A 26,368-nucleotide genomic window follows, 5' to 3' on the forward strand; every position below is an offset into this window, starting at 1 on the left:
GGGTACAAAACTAAGCAAACTATTTTAGGTCATTTAGCTACGACTACATGTATTTTTTTATACGGAGTAACTCAAGTTCATATCAATAAAAAATTGAACAACTAGTACACGTTAGACGATCTATTCAAGAATAAATTACATTCCTCGAAGTTAACATAGGTCTATTTATAAAATTGATTAATCAAAGGATTTGACTGATGGATTTGACTGATTTTGTGGAAGAGGGAAATCTGCTTCACCCTATCGCAGTATCGTCTCCACACCCAAAATTACTAACTCTTACCAAGAACAATGGAGCATTTCTTCGTAAAAATTTTCTGACCAAAAAATACAGTGAAAATTACAGGTACAAACAAATTCCAATGTGAAGTGTCCAATGTGAATTAGGATTCATTCCCTATTTTTTTGGGAATATTTCTTCACTATTTCTTTTCTTCTCTTGAGTCAACATCCATTGACTTTTTTTCCTCTCTAAAGTCTAAATTTTGATTTGTAAAACCCCCTTTATTCTGTTTCTGTTGATCATAAACAGTAACAATTTCTAGTCAAATTGTAGGATGCTGCAAAACCCAAATTTTAGTTTTTTTTTAGCTCTTACCCCTTTCTGCGTTTATAGATTTTTCTGTGAAAATTGCCCTTATCAAGAATATTCTTGTTCAAGATCTTAATTAGGGCAAAATTTGTTGCATACCCACCATTTTCTGCTTGTTTTTGGTGTAATTGTAGCATTAGTTTTAGTGGGTTTCTTGTAATTTTTCTAGTCTTTCAAGAACTTATGCTGATTGAGTGTTTGTTACTGATCTGGGTTACTTTGAACTGGGTATGTTAGGGTTTTAGCATGGAGCTGAAGAAGGAAAAGATTGTAAGGTAAGTGTCAAAGTAAGTCTTTGCTTTTATTTTGTTAATGTTTATGCTATTGTTTAATTTGATGTAATTATGGGGTTATTTGGTGAATATTTGGGTTAATTATGTGTATTATTATGTAATTATAGGTTTCATTCTGGTGAGAAACTAGACCCAGATATTGTATTGCCAAAATTAGACCCTACGAGATTAGATAAGTCATCATCTACATATAAGCTTTCATCAATATACTATAATGGAGGTGGAAATTTAGGGGTTAGTGGTAGAATAGGAGAAGCATATAAGTTTGGTAAGACTAAGGTTTTGCCAGAGGAGGATGAAGAGTCATGGAGGAAGAAGATACTAGATCCTGGGAGTGATATAGTGCTGAGATGGAACAAGATTTTCATTGTTGCGTGCTTGCTGGCGCTTTTCATCGACCCGCTCTACTTTTACCTGCCTGGAATATCTGGAAATAGCAAGACTTATTGTGTGAAAACTGATTTGCATTTGCAAATTTTTGTAACCTTGAGTCGGACTGTTGCGGATCTCTTTTATCTCTTGCACTTGATTATCAAATTCAGAACAGCTTATGTTGCTCCTAGTTCTCGGGTTTTTGGAAGGGGCGAGCTTGTGAGAGACCCCAACATGATTGCACGGAGGTACTTCAAATCCGATTTCTTTGTTGACGCCATTGCTACATTGCCTCTGCCCCAGGTATGGTAGGCTCATCATCATTTACTTTCATTTTGATGAGTTTATGATCACTAAAGTAAGGTTGAAAGTTACAGCATATTTTTTGTAGTGTAGGGGATATTCATAGTGTTAAAATGACACATGCATGTGACATTGATACTTTCTTTGAAAATGTTTGTTGGGGAAAGAATGGAACGCATCATAACTTATGTGAACTTTATTTGTGTATCGTTGGAATTTGGGTAGCATGTGCTTTATCACCAAACCCCCCCCTCCCCCCTTTTATTTTTCAATCGGATGCTTCTTTCATTACTGAATAGCTCTTTAGATCTGTGACTTGAGTAAAAAGATACAAGTTGTAGACATTCAGATGTGTCAAACTCCCAATAGGATGTGCCGATGTGCAATGACAAGTTTGCAAATTAATTGAGTGCCTTAGGTGGTGCACCATCAGCTGGATGTAGTTGAAAATTTATATTCCGTAGTTTTTATGAAGCCTATACTATATATTTGGGTTTTTAAGTTTCCTTGTGTCTTGATGATGCTTATGGTTTCATAGAACCCTGCATTTATATCTCCAACTCCTTGTAATCTTTTTCTTTAATTCTTAGTTCTTTATTTAAGATGCAATCTTGAAACTTGAGATTTCACATGTGTATCTATGAGAAAGTCTTTTATTCAGCTTGCCCATCAAAAATTCCTTAGAACATTATCCAACACACATGAGTTTATCATTGTTCTCCATTAAGTTATGGAAAACAGTTTTAAAACAGTATCTTTAAATCCTCTCTTTATGTTTTGACGTGTACCAATGTGCAATTCCTGATGGTCCATGCTTTATCTCTTCCTTCTTGCTTTTGGGCAAGCAAAACTTAATTGACCAATAGAGAAAGCTATTCACAACTAGACAACCAAACAACATTGAACACTATCCATTATCTTAAGCCTAGTGACTTCTGAAAGACTGGAACTACGGTAGAGTATTGGTGGCAGTATAAGAAGTGTAAATCTAGTAACAATTTTGGAGAAAGCACTTCCTTGGTAGAGTATCATTTGTGAAATCTGTCCAAAGTTATGCCTTAGGATTACAAGCTACGTGAAGATAGTGTATGCCAGGAGATATTATCTATCAACTATAATATACTCATTAGCGGCATTGGCAGAAGTGCAGAATCATAGTATGTAGTATCCCTAGCCTCTATTATGTCAGCCTTGTTTGCCATCTATGTGGGTTCTGACATGAAGTAAGAAACTGTATCTTTCTTGGAAGTATTACTATTAGTATCAATGCGTTATCCAGCTTATATAGCTATATGCAAGCATATTTTTTTGAGAAACCACTTTCATCTATCACCCATTCTACTCAATCAATAGCAAGAATTCTAGGTGTCAAGATTCTCCTTCAAACCCAAGGAACTAGTATTGATAAACGCTGCTATGCTCTTCCCTTCGCATTAATAGAGCTACACTGACCTGTATTGTTTAAGGTTTGTTCTGGTCTGGACTGAAAGTTTTTCTGGTCTAATTTTTGTGTCTTGACTAAATTGTTGTCTTCATAATTTGGTCTGGTGAGGTCTGAATTTTTCTGTTCTGGTGTGTCTAGTCTGATTCTAACAAGAATAGGTAGTAATTGCTAAGAACAAGGTGAAGAGAACAAAGCCTGAGACCCATGGATCCGTTGGACCACATATCAGTTATAGGGACTAAGAGCAAAGTATCTCTATTACTTGCAGTTGCATGTGATTTCTCAAAAGACAGGTCTCTGCATACTTTATCTTTAGGATTGCTGCCCTTGTGATTTGATGCTAGGGGACTATGAACTGCAAAATAGATTATGGTACCTCCTGCATAAAGCCGTGTATCTCTTTGAAACTTAATAGTGCTTGAAGCAGTACATGCTCCCAGATTTATTCTCTGTTCAAGAAGTTAGAAGCTAAATTGGAACTTTTAAGAGTGCAAGAAGACCAATTATCAAAAGTATTGTCCATCCCATCTGATGAGCTGAAGCAAATTGTGTTTCTTGGATACGTATAAACAGCCTAAAAAGCAGTTGAGATGGCTCTTTCAGGCCTGATTTGTCATCCAAAGCCTTTAAAATTTGGACCTTGCACAAAAACCAGCAGTAATTGAATATTGTCAGTTAAACAAAAACGACAGTGCTTTGCCTCTAGAATGTTGAAACTTTAAGGCTACCAACTTTAGTTTTTAGGACATTTATACCACTGCTAACACAGACTGGAGGGTATGAACCTAAATTATGCTATAAGACCAGTAAGACTTTGAAGTTTGACCTGGATACAAAATCAGTCATTTAGTAATTGGACTAGCTATGAAAGAAGAGTCTTGTGGAACTAATTTTAAAACCTACTGTTTGTTCTATGCAGCTACTGCATCTATGATGCAAGTATTTCTCCTAAAGCTGTTAAGTATTTATGTATATGTAATTATGTATAGTTACATTGGATAAATGCTTTTACTGGGATTTGGGTTAAACTTATTGACTGGAAAGAGTTTAATTGGTTATGTACTTATGTATATCTGTTATTTAAATAGATAGTTAAGTCAGAAATGAGTGTCCTTTCTTAAAAATGTGTGGCACTATAAGGTTTACATTCTGTGTTCATATCTTTGTATGGACTCATGAATTCCTAATTTTCCAATTTATGCAATAAGAAGTTGACCTTACATAATGTTGATGGATTTAGTATAAAATACTAAAGCTTACAAGTATTTAGTATTTTATGAAAGGGATGTTTCCTTAGAAAACTTTGTTCTAGTTTACTCATTTTTATATAACATTTTGAGACACTATATATATTTTTTCTCCATATATCTTTGCAGTTTGTAATCTGGTTCATCATACCTGCATCAAGAAGTCCTAGAACTGGTCACAACAACAATGCTCTTGCGCTCATTGTTTTGCTTCAGTATATTCCTCGATTGTATCTGATTTTCCCCCTGAGTTCTGAAATCATAAAGGCCACCGGAGTTGTCACAAAGACTGCATGGGCTGGTGCAGCATACAATCTATTGCTATATATCCTAGCTAGCCATGTATGTATTTCTCATTGTTTGCACACAAAGTCACATCTAATAAACTGGGAGTTCCATACGTGCAATTTGATGTTGTAAAAGCCGGTTTATAATGGGAATCAAGTATAAAAGCTGTTTTTTTTTTTTTTTTTTTTTTTTCAGGATTAAAACTTCTGCTAAATTTGCTTTACCCTCGAGTATGGAGATATCCTTTTCATTTTCTATCTATTTAAAGAAAAAAAAAACTGTAAGCTTTCCAAATCCGTTAACTTTTTCTAAAATAAAACCGAGGAAATTATTGATACTTTGTATCAGAAATAAATGAGATAAATATATTTTTGATTAAAAAAATTCACAACTTTGTATTTCCGTAGACACCATAGTACTGTAGTAGCGGTTCTTTTTTTTTTTTTTTTTTTTTTGTGAAAGTTTGAGATTTTCCGTCATACCATTAACACCCCCCTCCAAAAAAGTATTTATATAATTTTGGCACATTATATCAGTTATGTTCTAAGGTATCTCTTGATGATGTATGATGGAAAGAAGATATGATTGACCTCATAATAGCAGATTTGCCAAAGAAATTGAGATCAATGGACAATCTTCTGTTGCTATTTTTTTTTTATTTTGCTTTCTGTCCAGCTTAACTGCTCTTCCTGTGCTATGCTGCTGTTTTGCAGGTTCTTGGGGCAGCATGGTATTTACTTTCAATTGAGCGGTATACACACTGTTGGAAGTTCAGCTGCAAACATGAAAAAGTCCCTCTAACATGCGAGCCTCATTTTTTAGATTGTGATATGGTCAACAATCTAAAGCGTATGGCTTGGGCTAACACAACTAGTGTATTCAGCAACTGTGATCCAAAACAAAGTAAGAGCTTCACATATGGAATTTTTGAAGATGCAGTAAAGAAGAATGTCGTCTCCTCCAATTTTATCCGGAAGTACTTCTATTGTTTATGGTGGGGCTTACAGCAATTAAGGTAGACCCTCAAAACCACCATTGACATGTATTTGATATACTAGAATAATAGCTGATACATCCTCTTATTCAATTTTCTAGAGTTTAGTAATTGAGGAATAGTTTGAAGAGCAGAAGAATGTCTTGTTGTTGTTGTTGTTGTTGTTGTTGTTGTTTAACTGTTGCCGAAACTCTTTATTTTTACCGATTTGTCGCAAGGGTCCTTGTTCTTTTACCAAACATGTCACCTGAGGTATTTTTTTTTACCAAACTGTTACTTACCCGGTCAAATCTGTTGCACTTCTGCCTTGTAAATTGTCATAGTGTTATGGAGGGAATACTTTATTTGGAACTTATACTTTCACTTGCTCAGAAAAATGAAGGTTGGGTTGTTCAAAGGTATTGGAAAGGGAAGCGATAACTGATAAGAACTATTTTTGGAGCAAATGCCTGAAAGACGACTAGAGACAAAATTACTATAGTGACTTTGGTTGAGCCTTATGGAGCCATCATGTGTTAGATACTTTGAAGGAGTCTAGATGTTCTAGAAGCTGGTTAGGAGACTTTATTATGGTAGCTCTGATGTAGATGTCTTTTTTTTCATTTAATCTAATTTTCTTGTTTTAAACGTTGCATCTGGACCTCTAAAAGTTTTTTTTTAATTTTTACATTGTGAAAAAAAAAAAACCTAGTGTGCCTTTGCTGTTTCATATGTCAAATGTCTAAATGTTATTATGTATATGTTTTGTCTAAATGATGCTAATATGCCTTTCCATATTTCAATTACAGTTCATATGGGCAGAATCTAAATACAAGCACATTGATTGGGGAGACATCATTTGCCATACTCATTGCAATTTTGGGTCTTGTCTTATTTGCACATTTGATTGGGAATATGCAGGTAATACTGCTATCCTTGTAATAATAACTTGAAAAAGTTTTGCTTCTCAATGTTGAGGATGGGTTTGGTCGTCATTTTATTCTCTGAATCCGTGCTGTTCGTGATTAATATTTTTCTTGTATTGATTAATATGCAGTTTACTGCTATCCTTGTAATGATGAATAATAACTTGTCTACTCTTGCTTGCTGCTTTAGAGTTCTGGAATATTGTGATCTGATTTTACGATGAGACAAATGATGATCATAAGATTCATTCATAACGGAAGTGTGTGACTGTGTGAGAGCCTTTTTTTGGGCAATAAATTGTGTTTGACATGTCACTATAAAGGTGTTTTTTCTGGGTTTCTTCCCTTGTGCAATGACCACTCTTCAGCAGCTCCTTTTTGACATTATTATTTTCCTGGCCCATCCAATCCTTGTATACTTCCCTATGGGATTTCATATCATTTAGCCTGAAATATGGGAGGGACGTTCATGCATCACGAATTTAAGATGTGCTTTCAAACTATAAAAGTTGATATTGCACCAAGTTGTACTCCTTTACCAATGTGGTAGCAACCTGCATCAGACATGTCATCCCCAAGATTAATATGGTTGTGATTTGTGAAGGAAAGATTTGAAATATAGTGTTGTTTTTTTACGATTGTCTGATGCTTGAGAAAATACTACTCAGTATTCAAGTTCTTTTGAGTTGGACTATTGAATTTGCATTAGAAAGTCGGCCAATGTCTTAAACTTGATTCAATTTTGTATGTAAAAAAGAGGTTAAACAAAAAGTATATTTTAAGGAAGATAGCAAGCCATTTGGATGGAATCATGATTTTTCAGTCACAAATTTTAATGATGAAATTTTTCTTATGGCTGTAATTTTTTTTTTTCCTGAATCCTTGAATTCAATGTGTTTTATGTAGACTTATCTCCAATCTATCACTGTGAGGCTGGAAGAGTGGAGACTCAAGCGAAGAGATACTGAAGAGTGGATGAGGCATCGACAACTCCCTGAAGATCTGAGACAGCGTGTCCGACGTTTTGTACAATATAAATGGCTTGCGACTCGAGGTGTGGATGAAGAAGCAATCCTGACTAGCTTACCTGTTGACCTACGTAGAGATATCCAGCGTCACCTGTGCTTAGATCTTGTTCGAAGGGTATGCCTTTGGTCCCTAATGTTTATTGCTCTAATGCTTAGATACGTGGTAGGAAGATTATTTAGAATTTCAATGTTTATTGCTCGAATTGAGATATCAGCCCGACCTCCTTTTTCAATGTTTCTTTCTTTTCTGTTTTTGATTTTTCTTAGTTCATTTTTACCAGCTAGGAAGATTGTCGGATACACTCATTCTAATATTCTCCATTGTTGAGATATAGCTTAGCTTGGTGTGGTCATTAAACAAGGGAAAAAACCTAGAAATATCACCTTTATAGTGATGTAATATTTGTTTGTGAATGGTAAATGGGAGAGAAATTATTAATTGGGTCCTTGAAAATTGCGTTTCTTACGTATCATATGTAGCAAGACACCTTTAATAATATTATTAGTTGGGTATTTGAAAATTGTGTTTTCTTACGTATCATAGTGTTAGAATCCGCCCTTTCTTCATGTATCCCCTTCCCTTTTCCTTGTATTTTTATTATGTATTGCCCTTTAAGTCTTTCTTTATGCTTTTTAGGCTATAGGTAGAATTATTGTGTTACTATAGTTCTAGTGTTCACTAGTAATTCTCCATGTAATCAATTTAAAGCTCTTTAAGGAGCGAATGGTTTAATGAATCAAAGCTCCTTACCTCGTTGCTTATTGCTTTAAGACTTGTGTGTTGATTTAAGCCTTTATAGATATTGTGCTTGCCTTGTTTTAAAGCATCCCCTCCAAACCAAGAGAACCTCAAAAGACGCCTTCCTCATCGTCGGTCCCGCTTGTGCTCGCTTCAAAATATCGGCCGTCACAAGCCCCGACTCCGCACCCGTTGTTGATTAGTGCTTCCTTAAGATACCTTTGGTCCGTGTTGCTGTGTGCTCACAAACCTTTTTCGCTTTAGGCTTGCGTCCTTGTTGCCAAAAGATAAGAGCGCGCCACCCGTTCCGGTGTCAGAACTCTCGGATCTTGACAGTTGGTATCAGAGCCAAGTTTGCTATAGAGATGGCGAACAACGAGGCGCCTGAATATACGTGGGAAGAACGAATTGCTTGTCTTGAAGGCAAGTCAGAAAAGTGGGCTATGCTCGAAGAACGGGTTCCTAAACTCAAAGATATTGTGATTTAACAAATTGAGCAAACGGAGAGGTTTGCGTCGACAGTGGATGGGTTGACGGAGCAACTCAATTTCGTACAAGGGTTAGCTGATGATGAGGCACAAGACAAATGTGCTACCTTGATGTGTGCCCAAAGAGGGCTCGAGGGAAATGGAGATGCTAAGATAAAACCTCCTAAACCTCAAAATTTTAATGGCACTAGAGATTCAAAAGAAGTTAATAACTTCATCTTTGACATGGAACAATACTTTCGCATATGTCAATTAGAAGACGAGCTTAAGGTTGATTCGACCACAATGTATTTGCCATTTGGTGGACGATGTGAAACTCTGGTGGCGAACCAAGTATGCCGATATCCAAGCAAAGAGGACGTCGGTAGATACTTAGGAGGATCTAAGAAGGAACTCATGGCTCAATTTTACCCATAGTGAGTTTGTGGCCCGTTGGCAACCTTGCAACACAAGAGCTTTATTCGGGAGTATGTTAATGTATACTCCACGTGCATGCTAAAGATTCACGACATGTCCGAAGGGAGATGCTAAAGATTCTCTGTACGGGGTTTGTAAGATTAGGCCCAAAGGGAGATTTGGCGCCATAAGATACACACCTTGTTAGGGGTCATAGCTGCAGCTGAAAGGTTGATGGATTACTCGTCAGACAAGGGATTGAACTAGAAGAAAGGGACTAGTGGGTCAATATCGAGTACCCTAAAGAGCATCATCGGGAACTCCCAAGTCAGTTCGAATCGTGTGGGGAGCAAATATAAGAGTGGGGGAGATGACTCTCGAAGGAATGGAGCTTTCGCATTGACCAACAAAGGGGCGGCCTCCAGCTCCTCCTCTTAGAACAAGCCCCTCACATGTATACTTTGTCGCGGGCCTTACAAATGGTTTGATTGCCGCCACAAGGGAGAAAGGTTGTCCTCCGAACATGACAAAGTAGAGAGCAAGGAGGAAAAAGAGGATAACAAAGAGGAACCTTCGAAACTGAGTTCGGTGCACTTTATGTACCCCATGGGAACAAAATCGTCGAAAGATGAACACTTATCAATGTACGTGGAAGTGTGGATCAATGGGAAGAAAGTTCAAGCAATGGTTGACACCGGAGCCACCGACAACTTTGTTGCCAAAGATATTGCTACCCGGCTAGGCTTGAATGTGGTGCGCGGCGGGGGCCGCATGAAAGCTGTCAACTCAGAAGCTCGTCCGATCTACGGTACCACAACGAACGTAGAAGCCAAAATTGGAAACTGGAGTGGGACACTCAATTTCATTGTGGCAACAATGGATGATTTTGAGATGGTACTGGGAATGGATTTCTTCCATGTTAGCAAAGTTGTTCCGATGCCCCACCTGGGCTCCTTGTTGCCGGCAACCATCCCTGCCTCTTACGGACGTGCCTGCAGATTAAAGCAGGGAAAGGTTAGAAAGGACCTCTCTTCTCCGCAATGCAATTTCACAAGGAAAGAAGAGGAATGAGCCAACATTCCTCACTACTCTCTCAGTGAAGGAAGATGAGACGGCGAGGAAGTGAAGGGTTGCTCAAAGAATTTGCAGATCTTCTTCCAAAGGAGCTTCCAAAAGCGCTCCCTCCCCGCATAGCCATTGATCACACAATTGAGTTGGTGCCAGGAGCTACTCTCGCGCGGAGCCCCTACCAAATGGCACCTCCTGAGCTAGGTGGATTGCGCAGACAGGTGGATGAATTATTACTGGAAGGCGAGTTCATTCGGCCTTCAAGAGCGCCCTACGGTGCACCGGTCCGTTTTCCAGAAGAAACAAGATAGTGTTTGAGATTATGCATCGATTATCGGCTTTAAGCAAGTTGACGGTGAGGAATCACTACCCCATACCTTTGGTGGCCGACTTATTCGACCAAACTGGGAGATGCATATGAGGTCGGGTTATCATCAAGTTCGAATCGCCCAAGGAGATGAGCAAGTACCTTGACAAGTTTGTAGTGCTATACTTGGATGACATTGTAATCTTTAGCTGCACTTTTGAAGACCACCTGGACCACGTAAGAAAGGTGTTTTTGAAACTAAGACAATATCACTTGTTTGTGAAGCGGGAGATATGTTCTTTTGCATAAAAAGAAGTGAGCTTCCTCGGTCATTTTGTGGGCGGAGGTCGCATCAGAATGGATCCAAAGAAAATCAAAGCTATCAGCGATCGGCAAGCATCAAAGAACGTTTCTGAGTTAAGATCGTACTTGGGGCTAGCTAATTACTATTGCCGGTTCATACAGGGATCTTCGACGATCGTAAGTCCCCTTACGGACTTGTTGAAAAAGGAAAGGAAAAGGAGCTTTTCTCAAGCTTAAGGAAGCAATAACGAAAGAGTCTGTCCTAGCTCTCCCAAACACCAACAAACCATTTGAAGTAGAAACAGATGCATGAGACGGTGCGCTAGGTGGAGTCCTACTACAAGAGGGCCACCCAGTCGCATACGAGAGTCGGAAACTAAGTGGCGCAGAGAGGAGATATGCCGCTGAAGAAAAGAAACTACTTGCTATTGTCCACTGTTTGATAGGGTAGAGGCACTACATGCTTGGGGCCAAGTTTCTTGTTCTCACTAATAACACTGTCGCAAGTCACTTCCTTACTTAGTCGAAGTTAACTGGAAAACAGGCACGATGGCAAGAAGTGCTCGCTGATTTTGATGTGGAGTTCACATACAGAACATGATTAAGTAATCGTGTGGCTGATGCTTTGAGTTGGTGTGTCGATTTGGCTCCAGAGATTGGCCCCTCTCACCGCCTTTCGACCTCAATTAAAGAACAAGTTAAGCAACACCTCCCCGTAGACCCCATGACGGTCACCATCAAAAGGTCGATAGATGAAGGGAAGACAAGACGCTTTTGGATGGACGGTGGGCTCATTTACACTAAGGGCAATAAGATGTTCATACCAAAGGTGGGAGGCCTGCGGAGATGCTCTTAAAAAAATGCCACGATACCCTATGGGTCGGACAACCAGGTTGGCAGAGGACTTTGAACTTGCTCTCTATGGGGTATTATTGCCAGCAATAAAGGAAGACGTCATCAACTATACACTCGAACTTGCTTGGTTTGCCAACAAGACAAGGTTGATCGTGGGAAACCTAGAGGTCTTTTTAGACCCTCTTCCCGTTTCGGCGTGTCCGTGGGAGAGCATATCTATGGACTTTATTAGTAGTCTACCAAAGGTGGATCAATACTCGGCAGTAATGGTGGTGATCAACAGGGTTTCAAAATATGCTACCTTCGTCCCCATGCAAAAGGCTTGCAGTGTCGAGGAGACAGCGACGTTTTTCAAATACATTGTGAAATATTGGGGGTTGCCTCAAAGTATCGTCAACGACAGAAATACTAGATTCACGAGCATATTTTGGACGGAACTTTTTAAACTGATCGGGTCAGACTTGAACATGTCTTCTAAGTCACCATCCCTAGTCCGATGGGAAAACAGAAAGATTCAACGGACTCTGAGAAGAATACTAGACATTTTGTTAGTGCCAATTAGAAAGACTAGACTAGGTGAAACTTCTTGACGTTGCCGAACTCTTTCAATGCCCAGAAGAGCACTGCATCCAACAAAAGCCCGTTTGAATTGGTGATGGGCCTGCCTCACACCATAACAACATCAGAAGAAGAGAGTAGCAACAAAACATGGAAGTTGTTCGTGCTTAATTGGAGCGGGCAACGAGGAGAATGAAGAAGTGGGCCGATCAGAACACAAGGCCACTAGAGTTTGATGTAGGGGACATGGTGATGGTGAAAATCTGCCGAAGCACCTGAAGTTCCTTAAAGGAAGAGATCGCGGGCTAATCAAAAAATACGAAGGCCCCATCCGCATCGCTAAACGGGGAAGAATGCTGACAAGGTTAAACCACCTACGTGTATAAAGATACATCTTGTGTTCCATGTCAGCCGTCTCAAAGCCTTATTTAGATCCAGAAGACAACAACCTCAACACCAGCAACCGCGCCAACATTAGAACCAGGATAAGAGCCACTCCTGCGACAGAAGCATGAAGCTACCCGTTCTTTTCTTTTTACTGTATGTTTTGCTTTGCAAGTCGACGACTTAAGTGGGGAGGATGTTAGAATTCGCCCTTTCTTCATGTATCCCCTTCCTTTTTCCTTGTATTTTCCTTATGTATTGCCCTTTAAGTCTTTCTTTATGCTTTCTAGGCTCTAGGTAGAATTATTGTGTTACTGTAGTTCTAGTGTTCACTAGTAATTCTCCATGTAGTCAATTAAATTAAGGAGCGAATGGTTTAATGAATCAAAGCTCCTTACCCTGTTGCTTATTGCTTTAAGACTTGTGTGTTGATTTAAGCCTTTATAGATATTGTGCTTGCCTTGTTTAAAGAATCCCCTCCAAACCAAGAGAACCTCAAAAGACACCTTCCTCATTGTCGGTCCCGCTTGTGCCCGCTTCAAAGTATCGGCCGTCACAAGCCTCGACTCCGCACCCGTTGTTGCCGATTGCTTCTTTAAGATACCTTCGGTCCGTGTTGCTGTGTGCTCACGAACCCTTCCCGCTCTAGGCTTGCGTCATTGTTGCCAAAAGACAAGAGGGCGCCGGCCGCGCCGCACGTTCTGGTGTCCGAATTCTCTAACCGTGACACATAGGCATCATTGCTTATATGTCAAAAGAGTGATGTGTGTTCTTTGTCCTCTGTTGCTTGCTTTATCTCTGTGCAATATGTTACAGAGTATAAGGCTTGTATTTTCTGTCCGTTTCATAAATTGTATAATCAAGTGGACTGTTTCTGTTAGTTGGCTGAGGGTTTTGACAATACAACAAAAACATATACAATATATTAATATATACTGCTAGTGCCTCTTTTTACAGGGCGTCACTATCCTGCATGAAGGCTGGTTGTGCTAACTGTGAATATCTGGCTGTTCATTTGTGCCTGTTTAAATGCTCACCTTTGGTACTTAGGAATTTCATTTCCAGGAAAGATGAGAATGAAATTCACTGGAAATGAAATTCCTAAGTACCAAAGGTGAGCATCTAAACAGGAGCAAAGATGAGAATGGAATCACTTTTGGTCTATTGGAACAGAGAAAGCATAAGAGTTTTTTTTTTTTTTTTTTTTTTTTTTTTTTTTTTTTTTGGCATAAGTGGTACTCCCTCCGTCCCAAAAAGAACGACCCATTTGGCCAAAACTTTGTCCCAAAAAGAATGACCCATTTGCATTAAAACACCCACCAATTTGCTACAATATTTGTGCAAAATTAGCTTCCCCATATAAAAATTTGATTTCCCATGTTATTTTATTACTTTATCTCTCTATTTTTTTACAAACCCCATGTAAATTTATCTTTCCAATATACTTTTACTTCTTTTTACTTAACTTCCTTAATACCCGCATAATCAACCCAAATGGGTCGTTCTTTTTGGGACGGAGGGAGTACCTAATAAGCTATTACTTTGTAATAAATTCTTGTTCCAGATTGTCAAGGAAAGCCATTATTGCCTTATTCTTCTTTTTTTTTTTGGCCTTCCTTATTCTACCAATATGTGAAAAGTCCTAATCAAGTTTACTTTTTACCTACGAGTGAAGTTCAAAACAAGTGTTGGATTAAACATGAAACTGTTAACTCTTTAATAACTTTTAAGTTATTAACTCGGCTCTTAAACTATAAATTTGCTACTTTATAAATTCACTGTCAATCCTTTGTTTGGATCAGTGATAAAATTGATGATCCATCATTCAAATCAATAATTCCATTTCAGTTGTTGGATGGTAACTGGTGGTACCTGCTCCCTCTTACTCTGAAAGGGTGCATGGGACTGTATATCTCAATTGGTTTTGTCATCTACCTTGGCCAATTTCATAGTTTTCTGTACTGGTCTCTGAAGCGATTATATGTCTTGCTTACACTTGAGTTCTGCCCACAACATTTACTTACAGATAATTTCTTGCTCATGCAATAACCTTCTCTGTATGCGCTGTTTTGATGCCACACACTAACCAGCTACTCTGTATTATGCAGGTTCCTTTCTTCTCACAGATGGATGACCAGCTACTCGATGCAATCTGTGAACGTCTTGTATCTTCATTATGTACAGAGGGCACATATATTGTTCGAGAGGGTGATCCTGTGACAGAGATGCTTTTCATCATCCGAGGTAGATTGGAGAGTTCCACCACAAATGGAGGTCGAACTGGATTTTTTAACTCCATTATTTTGAAACCTGGAGACTTTTGTGGTGAAGAGTTGCTTGGTTGGGCTCTTCATCCAAAATCCTCTCTCAATCTTCCTTCTTCAACCAGAACTGTGAGAGCCTTTGTTGAAGTGGAAGCCTTTGCGCTTAGAGCAGAAGATCTGAAGTTTGTAGCCAATCAATTTAGGCGCCTTCACAGCAAGAAACTTCAGCATACATTTCGGTTTTACTCTCACCATTGGAGGACCTGGGCTGCCTGTTTCATACAAGCTGCTTGGCGGCGCTACAAGAGGAGGAGGACAGCAAAAGGTCTTTTATCCTTGGATTCTTTCACATCTGAGAGAGATGATGACGATACTAGAGAGGATGAATCGTGTGCAACTCCTCGGGGAGTATCTAGCCTAAAAGTGACATTTTTGGCTTCAAAATTTGCGGCAAACACCCGGAGAGGCGCGCAGAAGATTAAGCTGCAGAAACCGGAAGAACCTGATTTTTCGGCTCCTGATGATGACTGAACACATATATATCTGTATAGAAAATCTTATAAACTTATGTTCAAATGCTGAATGGCGAAAAGAAGCCATGAGAGCAGAAGCCAATGTTAAGCCGTACAGATATTTCTCTTGGTCAGCCATCATCTGCTCTTCTGCATTGTTTTGCATCTGAATTACCTGCTGGTGCACACAGGAGAGAGTTGTTCGTGAATTGCAATGTGCAACAAATCGAAGATTTGGACAAGCAATTCATTGAATTTACGTAGGAATTATGTACTGGGTTGCAATAGAACTTGATAAAATGAAATTGAATTTTTTGAACCCTGGATCGTTCAATGCTTGACTGCCTGTACTTACCGCTGAAGTATGACAATCATATATAGATGTGCTGTACACTAATACCACAACGATATATATATATATATATATATATATATATATATATATATATATATATATATATATATATATATATATTCCTGTTATTTCTCTTTGTATCTTTTAATGGTCTGCATACACGATAATTGGTTGTATTCCTGGATTTTCTCTATCAATTGTATATATTTTGTTGCATCTTCCTTTTCTCATACTAAAATTTCTTTTGAGTGGCTTGGTCGTTATATAGTTTGATCTTTCCAGTTCAACTTGGCATAAAGTAATCATGTTACATTGTGTATTAGCACTAGTGTAGTAGTGTTTGATGTGTCAATATGATGATTTATGTAGGTAAACTCCATCAATAACATAATACTATAACAGACATCGGGAATAACACATGTCACTTCCTGGTGACGTAATCCATGATTATATTTATTAGTTGTGTACTTGTGCATGTAACGTAATACTCCCACTAATCTCTTTAGTATGATATATTTTTATTTTTATTTTTATTTTTGTAATTACAATATTTCATTCTATTTTGCAATTAGATAGTTTTTATAATTAAATATAGTGTTAAACGATTGAGTAATTATGTTTATCATCTTGATAAATGTTACAAAGCAGTTGTTTATTTTTGTACTTGGGAGTTGTTTTGTTACCTAAAATATACTCCATAATCAATTGGGGAACTTGTTAATAAATGGGCTACGTTGTACATCGGTAAAACCGTTAATACCATTAGAGATAAGATCTTAAAATCACTACTTGTAAGTTGTAAGTCTTGTAACCCGAGGTTCCCTGTGCACCCAAGAGTAGAAAATAGCTAAAGGATAAAGAGCAAGAGAAAAAAGGGTTGGTCCCTCACAAAACCAGAAGTTAGCTGTGGAAGAGCAAAGGAGGAGAAAGAGAAAGAAACAGGGGAGAAGAAATTCATCAGTGATAATGTTGGCAACTTTTACAGACGCAGCAGCTACTGCTTCTACTTCTATCTTCTCATTATCTCTCTCCCCCCCTCTTAAATTCCATCATAAACCCAGAATTCTTGGTTTTAAGCCTACCTTTAGCCTTCGCACCAAACCCACCTCTTGGATTGCAGCTGCTTCTCTCTCCTCCACTACCACTTCTAGGTAATTTTTTTTCCTTATTTCTGTAAATATAATAATATATGAACTAATTCTTGCTAAATTTACTATTTTGGCAGTTGGGTATTTGTTATTTTTTCTATTCTTGCTTAAATTAATATTTTTGTAATTGGGTGTATATGATATTGTTCAATGAAACATTTGGGTTAGTGCGTACCTTTAATTTTTGCTTGAATTGATGCATTTTAACTGTTTAATGTTCTCTGTAACAAGTTTGAGGAGGTGGGTGCCTCTAATTTTGAGTATTAATTACAAATCTTGAACCTTGCTTCATTTCAGATTAGTATATGTATTTTTCTGTATGCTAACTTGTAGGGAGCAATTATCATTGTGCATCCGGGTGTATCGTACAACCAAGGCTGTATTTTGGCTTATTTTCTCAATTAAGGGAGCCCTATATGTGAAAAAATTGAGTGTGGATATAACGTATGTCATGTACATGGTACATCCGGTTGTATAATGGACATCCCGAACTATGACATATGCTTAATTTTGTTATTCGGAACTTTCAAGCTGGTGAAGTTCTATTAATTTCATGAAGAATTGTTGCAGTTTATGCTCTCTGTGACATTTGAGGATGTGGGATACCTTTGATCTTTGGGTGTTCATTAGTCAAAGTTAACTTGCGATAAATCTGAATTATAGCATTTTTTGACTTGAAAATGGTTGGTTTTCTCATTGCAGTTGTGAAAGCTCAGTGTTTGATCCATTGGATATTGAGCAAGATAAGTCATGGGATGTAGCTAGTACCTGGGATAGTGTTCTGAAGTTTGTTTCACAGACTTTTGAGAGTAGTTCAAGTACACGAAAAGACAGAGCATCATCAGGTCGTGGAGTTGCAGGTGTGATTTTTGACAGGTTTTGTTCTTGCAATGTTTCAGATAATTTTTTCTGTGGTTCTTGTCTGAGTGATTCTTTTTAATTTTGGTAGTGTTAATTGACAGCTGCAATTGAAGATAGTTCCATTGATTTTGGGGACTTCTTTAAAGGCCCATTACCTGGGAAATTTCTCAAACTGTTGGGGCTATTGGCATTGTCTCGACTTGGAATATATGTGCCTCTTGGTGGTGTGAATCGAGAGGCCTTTGTGGGTAACTTGGATCAGAACAGTTTCATTAGTACTTTGGATTCATTTTCTGGGGGTGGAATCGGACGGCTTGGGATATGCTCCCTTGGAATTGTTCCCTATATTAATGCTCAGATTGTGTTTCAACTTCTTTCCCAAGTCTACCCAAAATTGCAAGATCTTCAGAAAAAAGAAGGCGAAGCAGGGAGGAAAAAGGTTCAAAAGTATACCCAATATGCTTCAGTGGGGTTCGCTTTGGTACAGGTGAGGAAGTTCCATATAAATATGAAAAGCTAACCTTGTCGACTCTTAAGAATTTTCACTCCTACAATATAGATACCAAATCTTAAACTTTCCCGTACAAGAAATGATATATTACAAAAAGTGAAGTAACCACAATCAATTTGTACAATTTAGTGCATATTTGAGATCCTACTGAATTGCCTTTATAGCTCTAATGTTTCTGATTTGGTAGCTCAATAGTTGTTGCTATCATCCTTCCTCACCATAATGATACATACAGCTTTAACATCGGAATTTACATGCTGTACAAATCATTATAATAAGTGAGAATGTTGTCTGCAGATCCTTCTGACTGTATTAATCATTATAACTACCTAATTACAGTACTTAGAAATATTGAGTGCATGACTTCATTTTGTTTGGCCTTAACCCAAAGCCTATGCGCTTCAGCTGATTTCTATGATGGTATTATCAGAATTTTCTTGATTTGTGGTTTTCCATATAGATCTAGTGTGACTCACTATCCTGTGCAACTATAAGTTTCCAATTATTACTCTGTATTCTTCAACTTGAATATTGATCACAGAAATCAATTTTATTATTTGATGGTATTATCAAAAGCCATAAATGCTTTAGTATTGGCTTGATGTTTTTAACAACTTTTGCCTGAAGAAAAAAAAAACCTTTGTGGTGCATTGAGAGAAAATGCTCATTTTATGACAGGCAATCGGCCAAGTGCTTTTTCTTCGTCCCTATGTCAATGACTTCACCACTGAGTGGGTTCTTTCATCTGTTATCCTGTTAACACTTGGTTCAGCATTTACAACATACCTTGGTGAACGTATCTCTGACCTAAAACTTGGAAATGGTACATCTCTACTGATCTTCACCAACATCATCTCGTACCTGCCCGCATCTTTTGGAAGGACAGCTGCAGAGGCATATCAAGAGGGAAATTACACCGGCCTTGCTGTCATAGTTGCATCATTTGTGTCATTGGTGTTTGGTATTGTATATGTTCAGGTAAGGAAGAAGATATATAGTGTAAGAGGTATATATTACAGGAGAAGCTAGATGCTTATCTGGGCTTTGACGAAATGTCTCAGGAAGCTGAGAGGAAAATTCCAATGAACTATGCATCGAGATACTCTGGTAGAAGTGGAGGACTTCAAAAGTCTGCTTATCTGCCCTTCAAGGTAGGTTGGTTTTGAAGGCATCGATTAAATTTTACAAGCTTTAATAAATATTGCAAATTCTATTTGATGTTGACAACAGTGAAAGGCTTAACATTGATCTAGGCTTCCCATTAAAAATATAAAAAGAAAAAAAGATCAAGACAAGTTTCGTACACCCTCTGTTCTTTAATAAGTGAGCCAATATGTTTTTATAACTTTTATATGACATCAACTAATTTTTTTTTTTTTTTTTTTTTTTTTTTGTGCAGGTGAACAATGCTGGAGTAATGCCTATTATATTCTCAACATCATCATTGTCTCTTCCAGCTACACTTGCACGTTTCACTGGTTTAGATATCCTAAAGAAAGCTGCAGTTTCTTTGACCCCTGGAGGTAATAAACTAATAACAGTCTAGTGTTTTTGGTATAGTCTATTTACTTGTGCTGTTATCCTCAAGCGATTAGTTACTTGTGCTTTTTGACATGGTTGGAGTAGCAAATGAATAGATGTACGTAGTAAAAAGTTTGATAGCGAAGGGTACGCACCTGACCCTTCACTAGGAGCTGCTTTCCAGCTTATTCTATGAATTTGAAATTCGCTTTTTCTTAGGATAATTGGATGTGCCTTTTGGTTTGTTATGGAATTAGGGGTATACTTAGATACTTAAGGTAGTTAATTTGTGATGCTATCATATTATAGGGGTATTTTCTTTTTCAACTTTTCAATTGACCAGAGAATTTTTTTTTTTTTTGCAGGTTCTTTCTATCTCCCAACAAACATCCTATTAATAGCCTTTTTTAACTACTACTACACTTTTTTGCAATTGGACCCTGATGATGTGAGTGAGCAACTGAAGCGTCAAGGTGCATCAATTCCGCTAGTCCGGCCTGGAAAGAGTACGGCTGCATACATCAAAACGGTAAAAGATAAGATTAGTAAAGTATGCCTATTCTATACCTGTTAAGATAGCTGCTTTATTTCATCTTCTTCTTGCTAATAGTGATACATTAGACAAATTTTCTTCTTTGATTTAAATTCAGTCTCCAACATATCTTCACATGCATGTTAAAGTTTCGAAGTTAGCTGCTCCGTTTTTTTCTACTTCAATAACTCCAATTATCTTTAGAATTTGTACTGAGTATGTATGTTACTTCTGCACTCTGCTGCATTCTGATGCCAATTTGAGCTTGTTGATGAAATTCAGGTTCTGAGTCGGATATCAGTCCTTGGTTCAGCTTTCCTGGCAATTCTGGCTGCAGGTCCAGCATTGGTTGAACAAGTTACTCATCTCACTGCATTCCGGGGGTTTGCAGGTACTTCTGTCCTCATCCTTGTCGGTTGTGCAACAGACACAGCAAGAAAAGTTCAAGCTGAGCTAATATCTCAGAAATATAAGAACATCGAATTTTATGATCTCGACAAAAACAATTAAGGGTGAGTCAAGGCCTGAGGATGAATTGGGAAGATATATACAGCGTAAATATTTGTTGGTATAAATCCCCTCAAACTGTGCAGTAATTTGTCTTGTACTCTCAAACTTCTTTACAGAAATCGAAATTTTTTAAAATTAACACAATGGCTGAGTATCTATGAGACTATAGACAAAATCTGAATTTACAACAATGATTCTTAATGGCGGTCGATCTTTCAAGATCAACAACTGTGTCTTTGCTTCATTGTTATTGTTGATGAGTAAAAAACCGATTTGATTGCTATGTAAAGTACTCCACTTTTCTATGTAAGGAGACACTGGGAGAGCCTGAGTTGGGTGGGTCTCTACTTATCATTTGCAGTCCTAAAGGATGGGCCTTGTATGTTGTTATCCGTCCCAATTCCTAAAGTCTAATTTGAGGTAGGCAGCCCAAATAAGGGCCCAATCCAGCCTAAAAAACAGATGAACATTCAAGCCAAAATTTTCAAGGAGAGTGAAAAAAATGTGTTCTTGATAAAGATGAGGTCTCTACCCTCTAAGATCAGAACAATGACAATGTCTTTATTTCACATAGGTCCTGCTAGAAGAGCAGAGGACCAACCGAAGCTAAACAAAGTCACCTAGTTCATCATGAAATATAAATTTTCGTGGGCTGTCGTGGCCATGTAAATGTACATAGCCAACCCATCAAAGTCGAGCTTGTGTGACATATTGATCGATGCTGAATCATACTCTAAAGACTTTGGATTGGGACAATTAGTATTATCCACATTTAGCATTCGTCCTATAATTTGATAGGAACTAGGAATAATGTAAATGGCCGCAAAGTTAGATGGTTGTTACTTGTTAGTGTAGATGGTTGTTACTTGTTAGTGTCTATGGTTAGCCCCCACTTGAACTTCGCCGTCCCTTCGAGCTCCTTGGCTATTTAAGAATCATGGTGCTTATAGTATATGTATAGCGATGTTGGGCTGTAATGCTTGACAACGACTTCGACTGCTACTTATTCGTCGGTCAAATGCCTCGAATTATAAGAGCTGTTCTAAAAGATACAGCGTATATGGAAAATACTACGTTACTCTGCATTCATCACATTAGTACCACCACTGGTTTGACTGGTACAATTTGTATCAAATTAATACTCTAATTGTTAAGGACCGCAAATATAATTAATTTTCGTGACATACAATGCGCGTTGGTTAAGACTTTGGACCATGTAATTTATTGAGGGTACGAGTCCTAGTTGTATTCGTCCTACTCAATCGCAATGGTTAAAGTTGCATATGTGTAGCTAAGTTACTTAGGCAGGCTTGCTTGGACCTGCATTCAAGACAACGATCAGTTAAGTTGACGGCCTGACCGTCGCCCATGAATACTTGACACAGCCAGTACCCCAGGCATTATATACTGCTACTTTTAGTTGTGTCGTAATTGGTTTAAGGATGGTTTGTGTAAAATTCCTAGCTTAATTAAGTATCCCAGACTATGTTCTATACATATCATACATGATACATCATTGTAATCGTGCCTCGAATTTCATCATGTCTTAAACTTCAACGAACTTAACTTAATTAGAATCACTTGCTTCAAGTATGATTTACTAGTCTCATAAGAGTTATCTACGTTTTTGTACACAAAACAAACGTACGTACAATAAAATTGAATCATCTACATCGACTACATGTAATAATAATGACATATAAGAAAATTGGTATGGGGCAACTTAATACTAGATTTGGATACTCATGATCATAAAATATATTTTGTGTAGTTGTATACATATAAATATATAATCATTAGTTGATGGACATAATAAAGATATAAAGCTTACTAGGGTAAGGCCATTAATAATAGGATGTACAGATAATCAAAAATGGAAAGAAAATTGAAAGATTGTCCATTTGTGACAAAAGAAAAAACTTTATGCAAACATAAAGATTAGATTGGCTGAATTATTTGGTTTAGGGAACAGGTAAGCGTGGGAGCTTTAATAAGTTGTACGCCTTCAAAATTTAAATACATGGGCCATTAAAGTATGTTGGAGTTGGTCATGTTTATTGCTCATTTTTATTAAATTTTGGCATTATTATTGGACTACATCTTGGTGTGAATCTCTTTCATCAATTAATTTTCCTTTTGGTTAGGAGTTAATTAAGAGTATAGTTTTTATATCTGTATTGCATTAGGGATTTTCGTATTTGTGTTACATTATGTGAACAAATTTGAAAAAGCAATCAAATTAATGCGATAATTGTTGTCGAGTATAATTTAGTGTCAAATGACAATTGAGTATTTTATTTTCTTTGAAAAAGATAAAAGAATTATAATTGAATTATAATTTTTCCAATGCAAATTAATAAAAGAATTTTAATTTAATTATAATTAAGTGAATTGGTAACCATTATTGGCTATACAAAAATTGTCTAAAAAAATGATCACAAATTCACAATACAACAACATTATTAATTATGGATATCAACGAACACTTACAAACACTATAAATTAGTAGGACAATTGCTTTATCTTTTATATTATCCCCTTTTAAGCAAAACAATTTTTTTTTAACTTGGTTTCATTCTCTAGGGCCTACGTACTCTTGTTTAATAATATCACTCCCAATCTTCCACCATATTACTATATTTCTTTCCAATTAACAATCATTATTATGTGTGTGTCTTGATTTAAAAAATTCAATGATTTAATATGTGTCGTCTTATATAATCGATATACAACTTGTCATTTATTATCCACTTGTCATTGCATAAACAAATCATTCATTGACTTTTCAATAAATCATGTCATATGAAAATGTAAATAATGAAGAATAAATATAGTATTAGAAATAATAAATTAATGATTTTAAAGTCGTATATTATTTAAAAGAGAGAAAGACAAACTTTCTATTAAAATGAGCTCGGTGAAAGTCGATGTTAAATAAAGAAAATAACTCGTCTTATCTAAACAAATTTAATTTATCTTATTAGTTTTGAATTTAATCTTATACTCCCTCCGTTTTAAAATACTTACTCTATTTCTGCATGAGCGGAGTTTTAAGAGAATTTTGAGAAAGTAATAAAATATAGAGATAGTGGAGTTAGTAGAAGGTAAATTGGAGTAAAGAAAATCTAAAAGTAATTAAGTTAGATTTCACTAGTTGAGAAAATGAGTTAAATATTTTTCAAATAAGAAATAGAGTAAGTATTTAAAAACAGCCGTAAAAAGAAAGTGAAATAAGTATTTAAAAATGGGGGAGAGTATTATGTAAACGTATTACGGAGTAATAAAACTTATACGTGGTAAATTATAAAATAAGTTAAAATAAAGTAAACAGAATATAGCCTAAGTTAAAAGTCGAAAAGCTAGCCAACTGCTCTATCTTGTTATGTCCATACATTTTGTGAGGTTTAACATATCTAGTTAGTGACTAGAGCAAGTAGATCTAGAGAAAAATAAATAAGTGGAAAAGACATAATAAGAGTGGTTGAGAAGATTTTGTTGTTATTCTAAAAAGGCTAATCTTACATGGGCAGCGAGCCAGAGAACATACATACAATGCATGTTGGGAGTATATATGAAAAGATGTGAAGATACTTAAATTTAATATACTAATACTCTATTATTAACAAATTTCTACTAAAAAACAAGCATTTATTTAATGGCTTTTCTAAAGTTTGCTTGTGGTTGGAGTAGAAAACGCCATAACTTTGCCTTTTCAATATTCTTGACTCTACTTTTTGTGCATCATGACAAAATCCAATTAGGATAATTATTATCTCAAGCCTGCCTTTATTTGCTTAACCCTTTTTACTTAACTCCTAATCAAATAACCCAATCTACCTCATTATATTAATTAATTATCATCATCCTATGTTTGTATCCTTTTTGGACACTTGTTAATCTCACTTTACTTAAATCATTCCATAATACTATTATAATCCCTTTTATTTTATACAGAAAGTGAATAATAATGGTTATTAATTTGCTTTCACCTTTTTCACTTGTAGATTATTCTTCAAAGACATTCCATTACCTACTCCAACTAGGTACTGATTAGAGTATAAATATCATGATTATGCCTTTATATAAGCTTCTAAAGCTAATTGGCTCAATATGATTAAGGGGTTTCTTTTGTAACTCTGCCTTGATATAAACTTTTGCCTTTTAATCTTTTAATAAATCCCTTCATTTTCTTTGGTTCTTCTTGTTTTTAATTGTATATTATTGTTAATGTACATCTTTCACTATTCATATCTTTAATTACATATTTAAAAAAATTATACGACTAAATATTTATATTCTTATAACATTAATTGAAATGAATCAGATTAATATGTCTTAATTGACTATGTGTTTATCTTATATACAGTGAATAATTCAGAACATTCGTTCACCTTAGATTAATTAATGTCAAGATTCTAAATAAGAAGAACAAAATAAACGTAGGGGCTAGTTTTCTTACACTTACTTATCCTACGTACGTAATTTAAGTTTACTTCAGCAATGAGTGACATATTTAATTAATATAAATATATATATATAAATGATCAACATATTAATAATTTTTCAAAATAGATATTTGTTATTATCTTCATATATATTAATTTTTTTTGAAATGTTGAAACCAGACTATGTTACCATTTCAATATATGAAACAGATTAAGTTTATTTTTAAGAAAATAGTGAGTATAGGAGAATTGATGTGTGGGCATGGTATGGGCATATGCATGAGTCGTTTGAACTTAGCACAAATTGGCCAAACATGTATGGTACAACCTCATCATAAACCCGACCTGTCACAAGCCCAAAACGACACAAGAGGCGATGCTACTAGGCCTTGAACCTTGCGTCATTTATTGGCACAACCTAGCATGAACGGGCCAAGCATTGACCCTTGTTAATTTGTAGAAAATCGTCACAAACCATGTTCAATATAACTTTCTCTTGACAAGTTTCAGGCACGTATTATTCTAAAAGAGTGCACGCTTTTTGGTCCCACATGTGGGCTTGTCCAACACATCCCATTCCCATACCACCCCCAACTATAATACTACGTATATCTAAGATTGAAGAGAAAAATTTCATTCAAATGGAGTAAAACAGAAGGTGAGTACTATAAAAGACGACGAAGTATTAGTCTATCTCATCATCATAAATTATATTGTCATTTTCTATCATGACTTTTTTTATTAAATACAGGCAACTTGGAAGTTAGAACTATTATGAAACTGTAACAAAACACTTAGCCAATTATTCAATAACAACAAGTCATTAATTATTGGCCTAACATTACATTTATGGTCAAGTAATTGAATGTGATGATGATCTGAGTTAGCTAACCACTCCTTATAATTTGGAAGCATTAATGTTGTTTTCATCTTACTCTTGTTATAAAAAAATATTAAGCACCCATCAAAGTATCAAACTAATAGCTAGGGTACTATTTCACTATTGTCATACGAGTTGTTCAAAAGGTTGCATATGTCGAAAGTAGTACACGATCTTAATTATGGAGTATTAGGCTAGGTATTATAAACTTATACTCCCTCCGCCCCTTTTTATAGTTCCCATACGGAATTTTGACACTATTCAT

The 26,368-nt window shown here is 36.5% G+C and overlaps 2 protein-coding genes across 3 annotated transcripts; both read left to right on the plus strand.

Annotated features, from left to right (window-relative positions):
* The first annotated feature begins 208 nt into the window (after window positions 1–208).
* Window positions 209–15,783, plus strand: LOC145610270 (cyclic nucleotide-gated ion channel 17-like). Of its 2 annotated transcripts, XM_081665582.1 has the most exons (8): window positions 209–346; window positions 830–867; window positions 993–1,560; window positions 4,381–4,593; window positions 5,253–5,554; window positions 6,322–6,433; window positions 7,345–7,581; window positions 14,673–15,783. In XM_081665582.1, exons 2-8 carry the CDS (start codon window positions 839–841, stop codon window positions 15,357–15,359), a joined length of 2,148 nt encoding a protein of 715 aa, XP_081521708.1. In that variant the 5' UTR covers window positions 209–346; window positions 830–838; the 3' UTR covers window positions 15,360–15,783. The 2 variants fall into 2 exon arrangements, with proteins under 2 accessions (XP_081521708.1, XP_081521707.1); XM_081665581.1 differs by lacking the exon at window positions 209–346 and having other exon boundaries at window positions 379–867.
* A 722-nt stretch (window positions 15,784–16,505) lies between these two features.
* Window positions 16,506–20,922, plus strand: LOC145611964 (preprotein translocase subunit SECY, chloroplastic-like). The gene is made up of 8 exons (XM_081667345.1): window positions 16,506–16,846; window positions 17,546–17,703; window positions 17,806–18,191; window positions 18,894–19,193; window positions 19,277–19,366; window positions 19,615–19,738; window positions 20,102–20,265; window positions 20,551–20,922. Exons 1-8 carry the CDS (start codon window positions 16,662–16,664, stop codon window positions 20,776–20,778), a joined length of 1,635 nt encoding a protein of 544 aa, XP_081523471.1. The 5' UTR covers window positions 16,506–16,661; the 3' UTR covers window positions 20,779–20,922.
* Window positions 20,923–26,368: the final 5,446 nt, after the last annotated feature.

Source organism: Chenopodium album, chromosome 24 (genome assembly GCF_948465745.1).
Source record: "Chenopodium album chromosome 24, dcCheAlbu1.1, whole genome shotgun sequence".
Lineage (NCBI taxonomy): Eukaryota > Viridiplantae > Streptophyta > Magnoliopsida > Caryophyllales > Amaranthaceae > Chenopodium > Chenopodium album.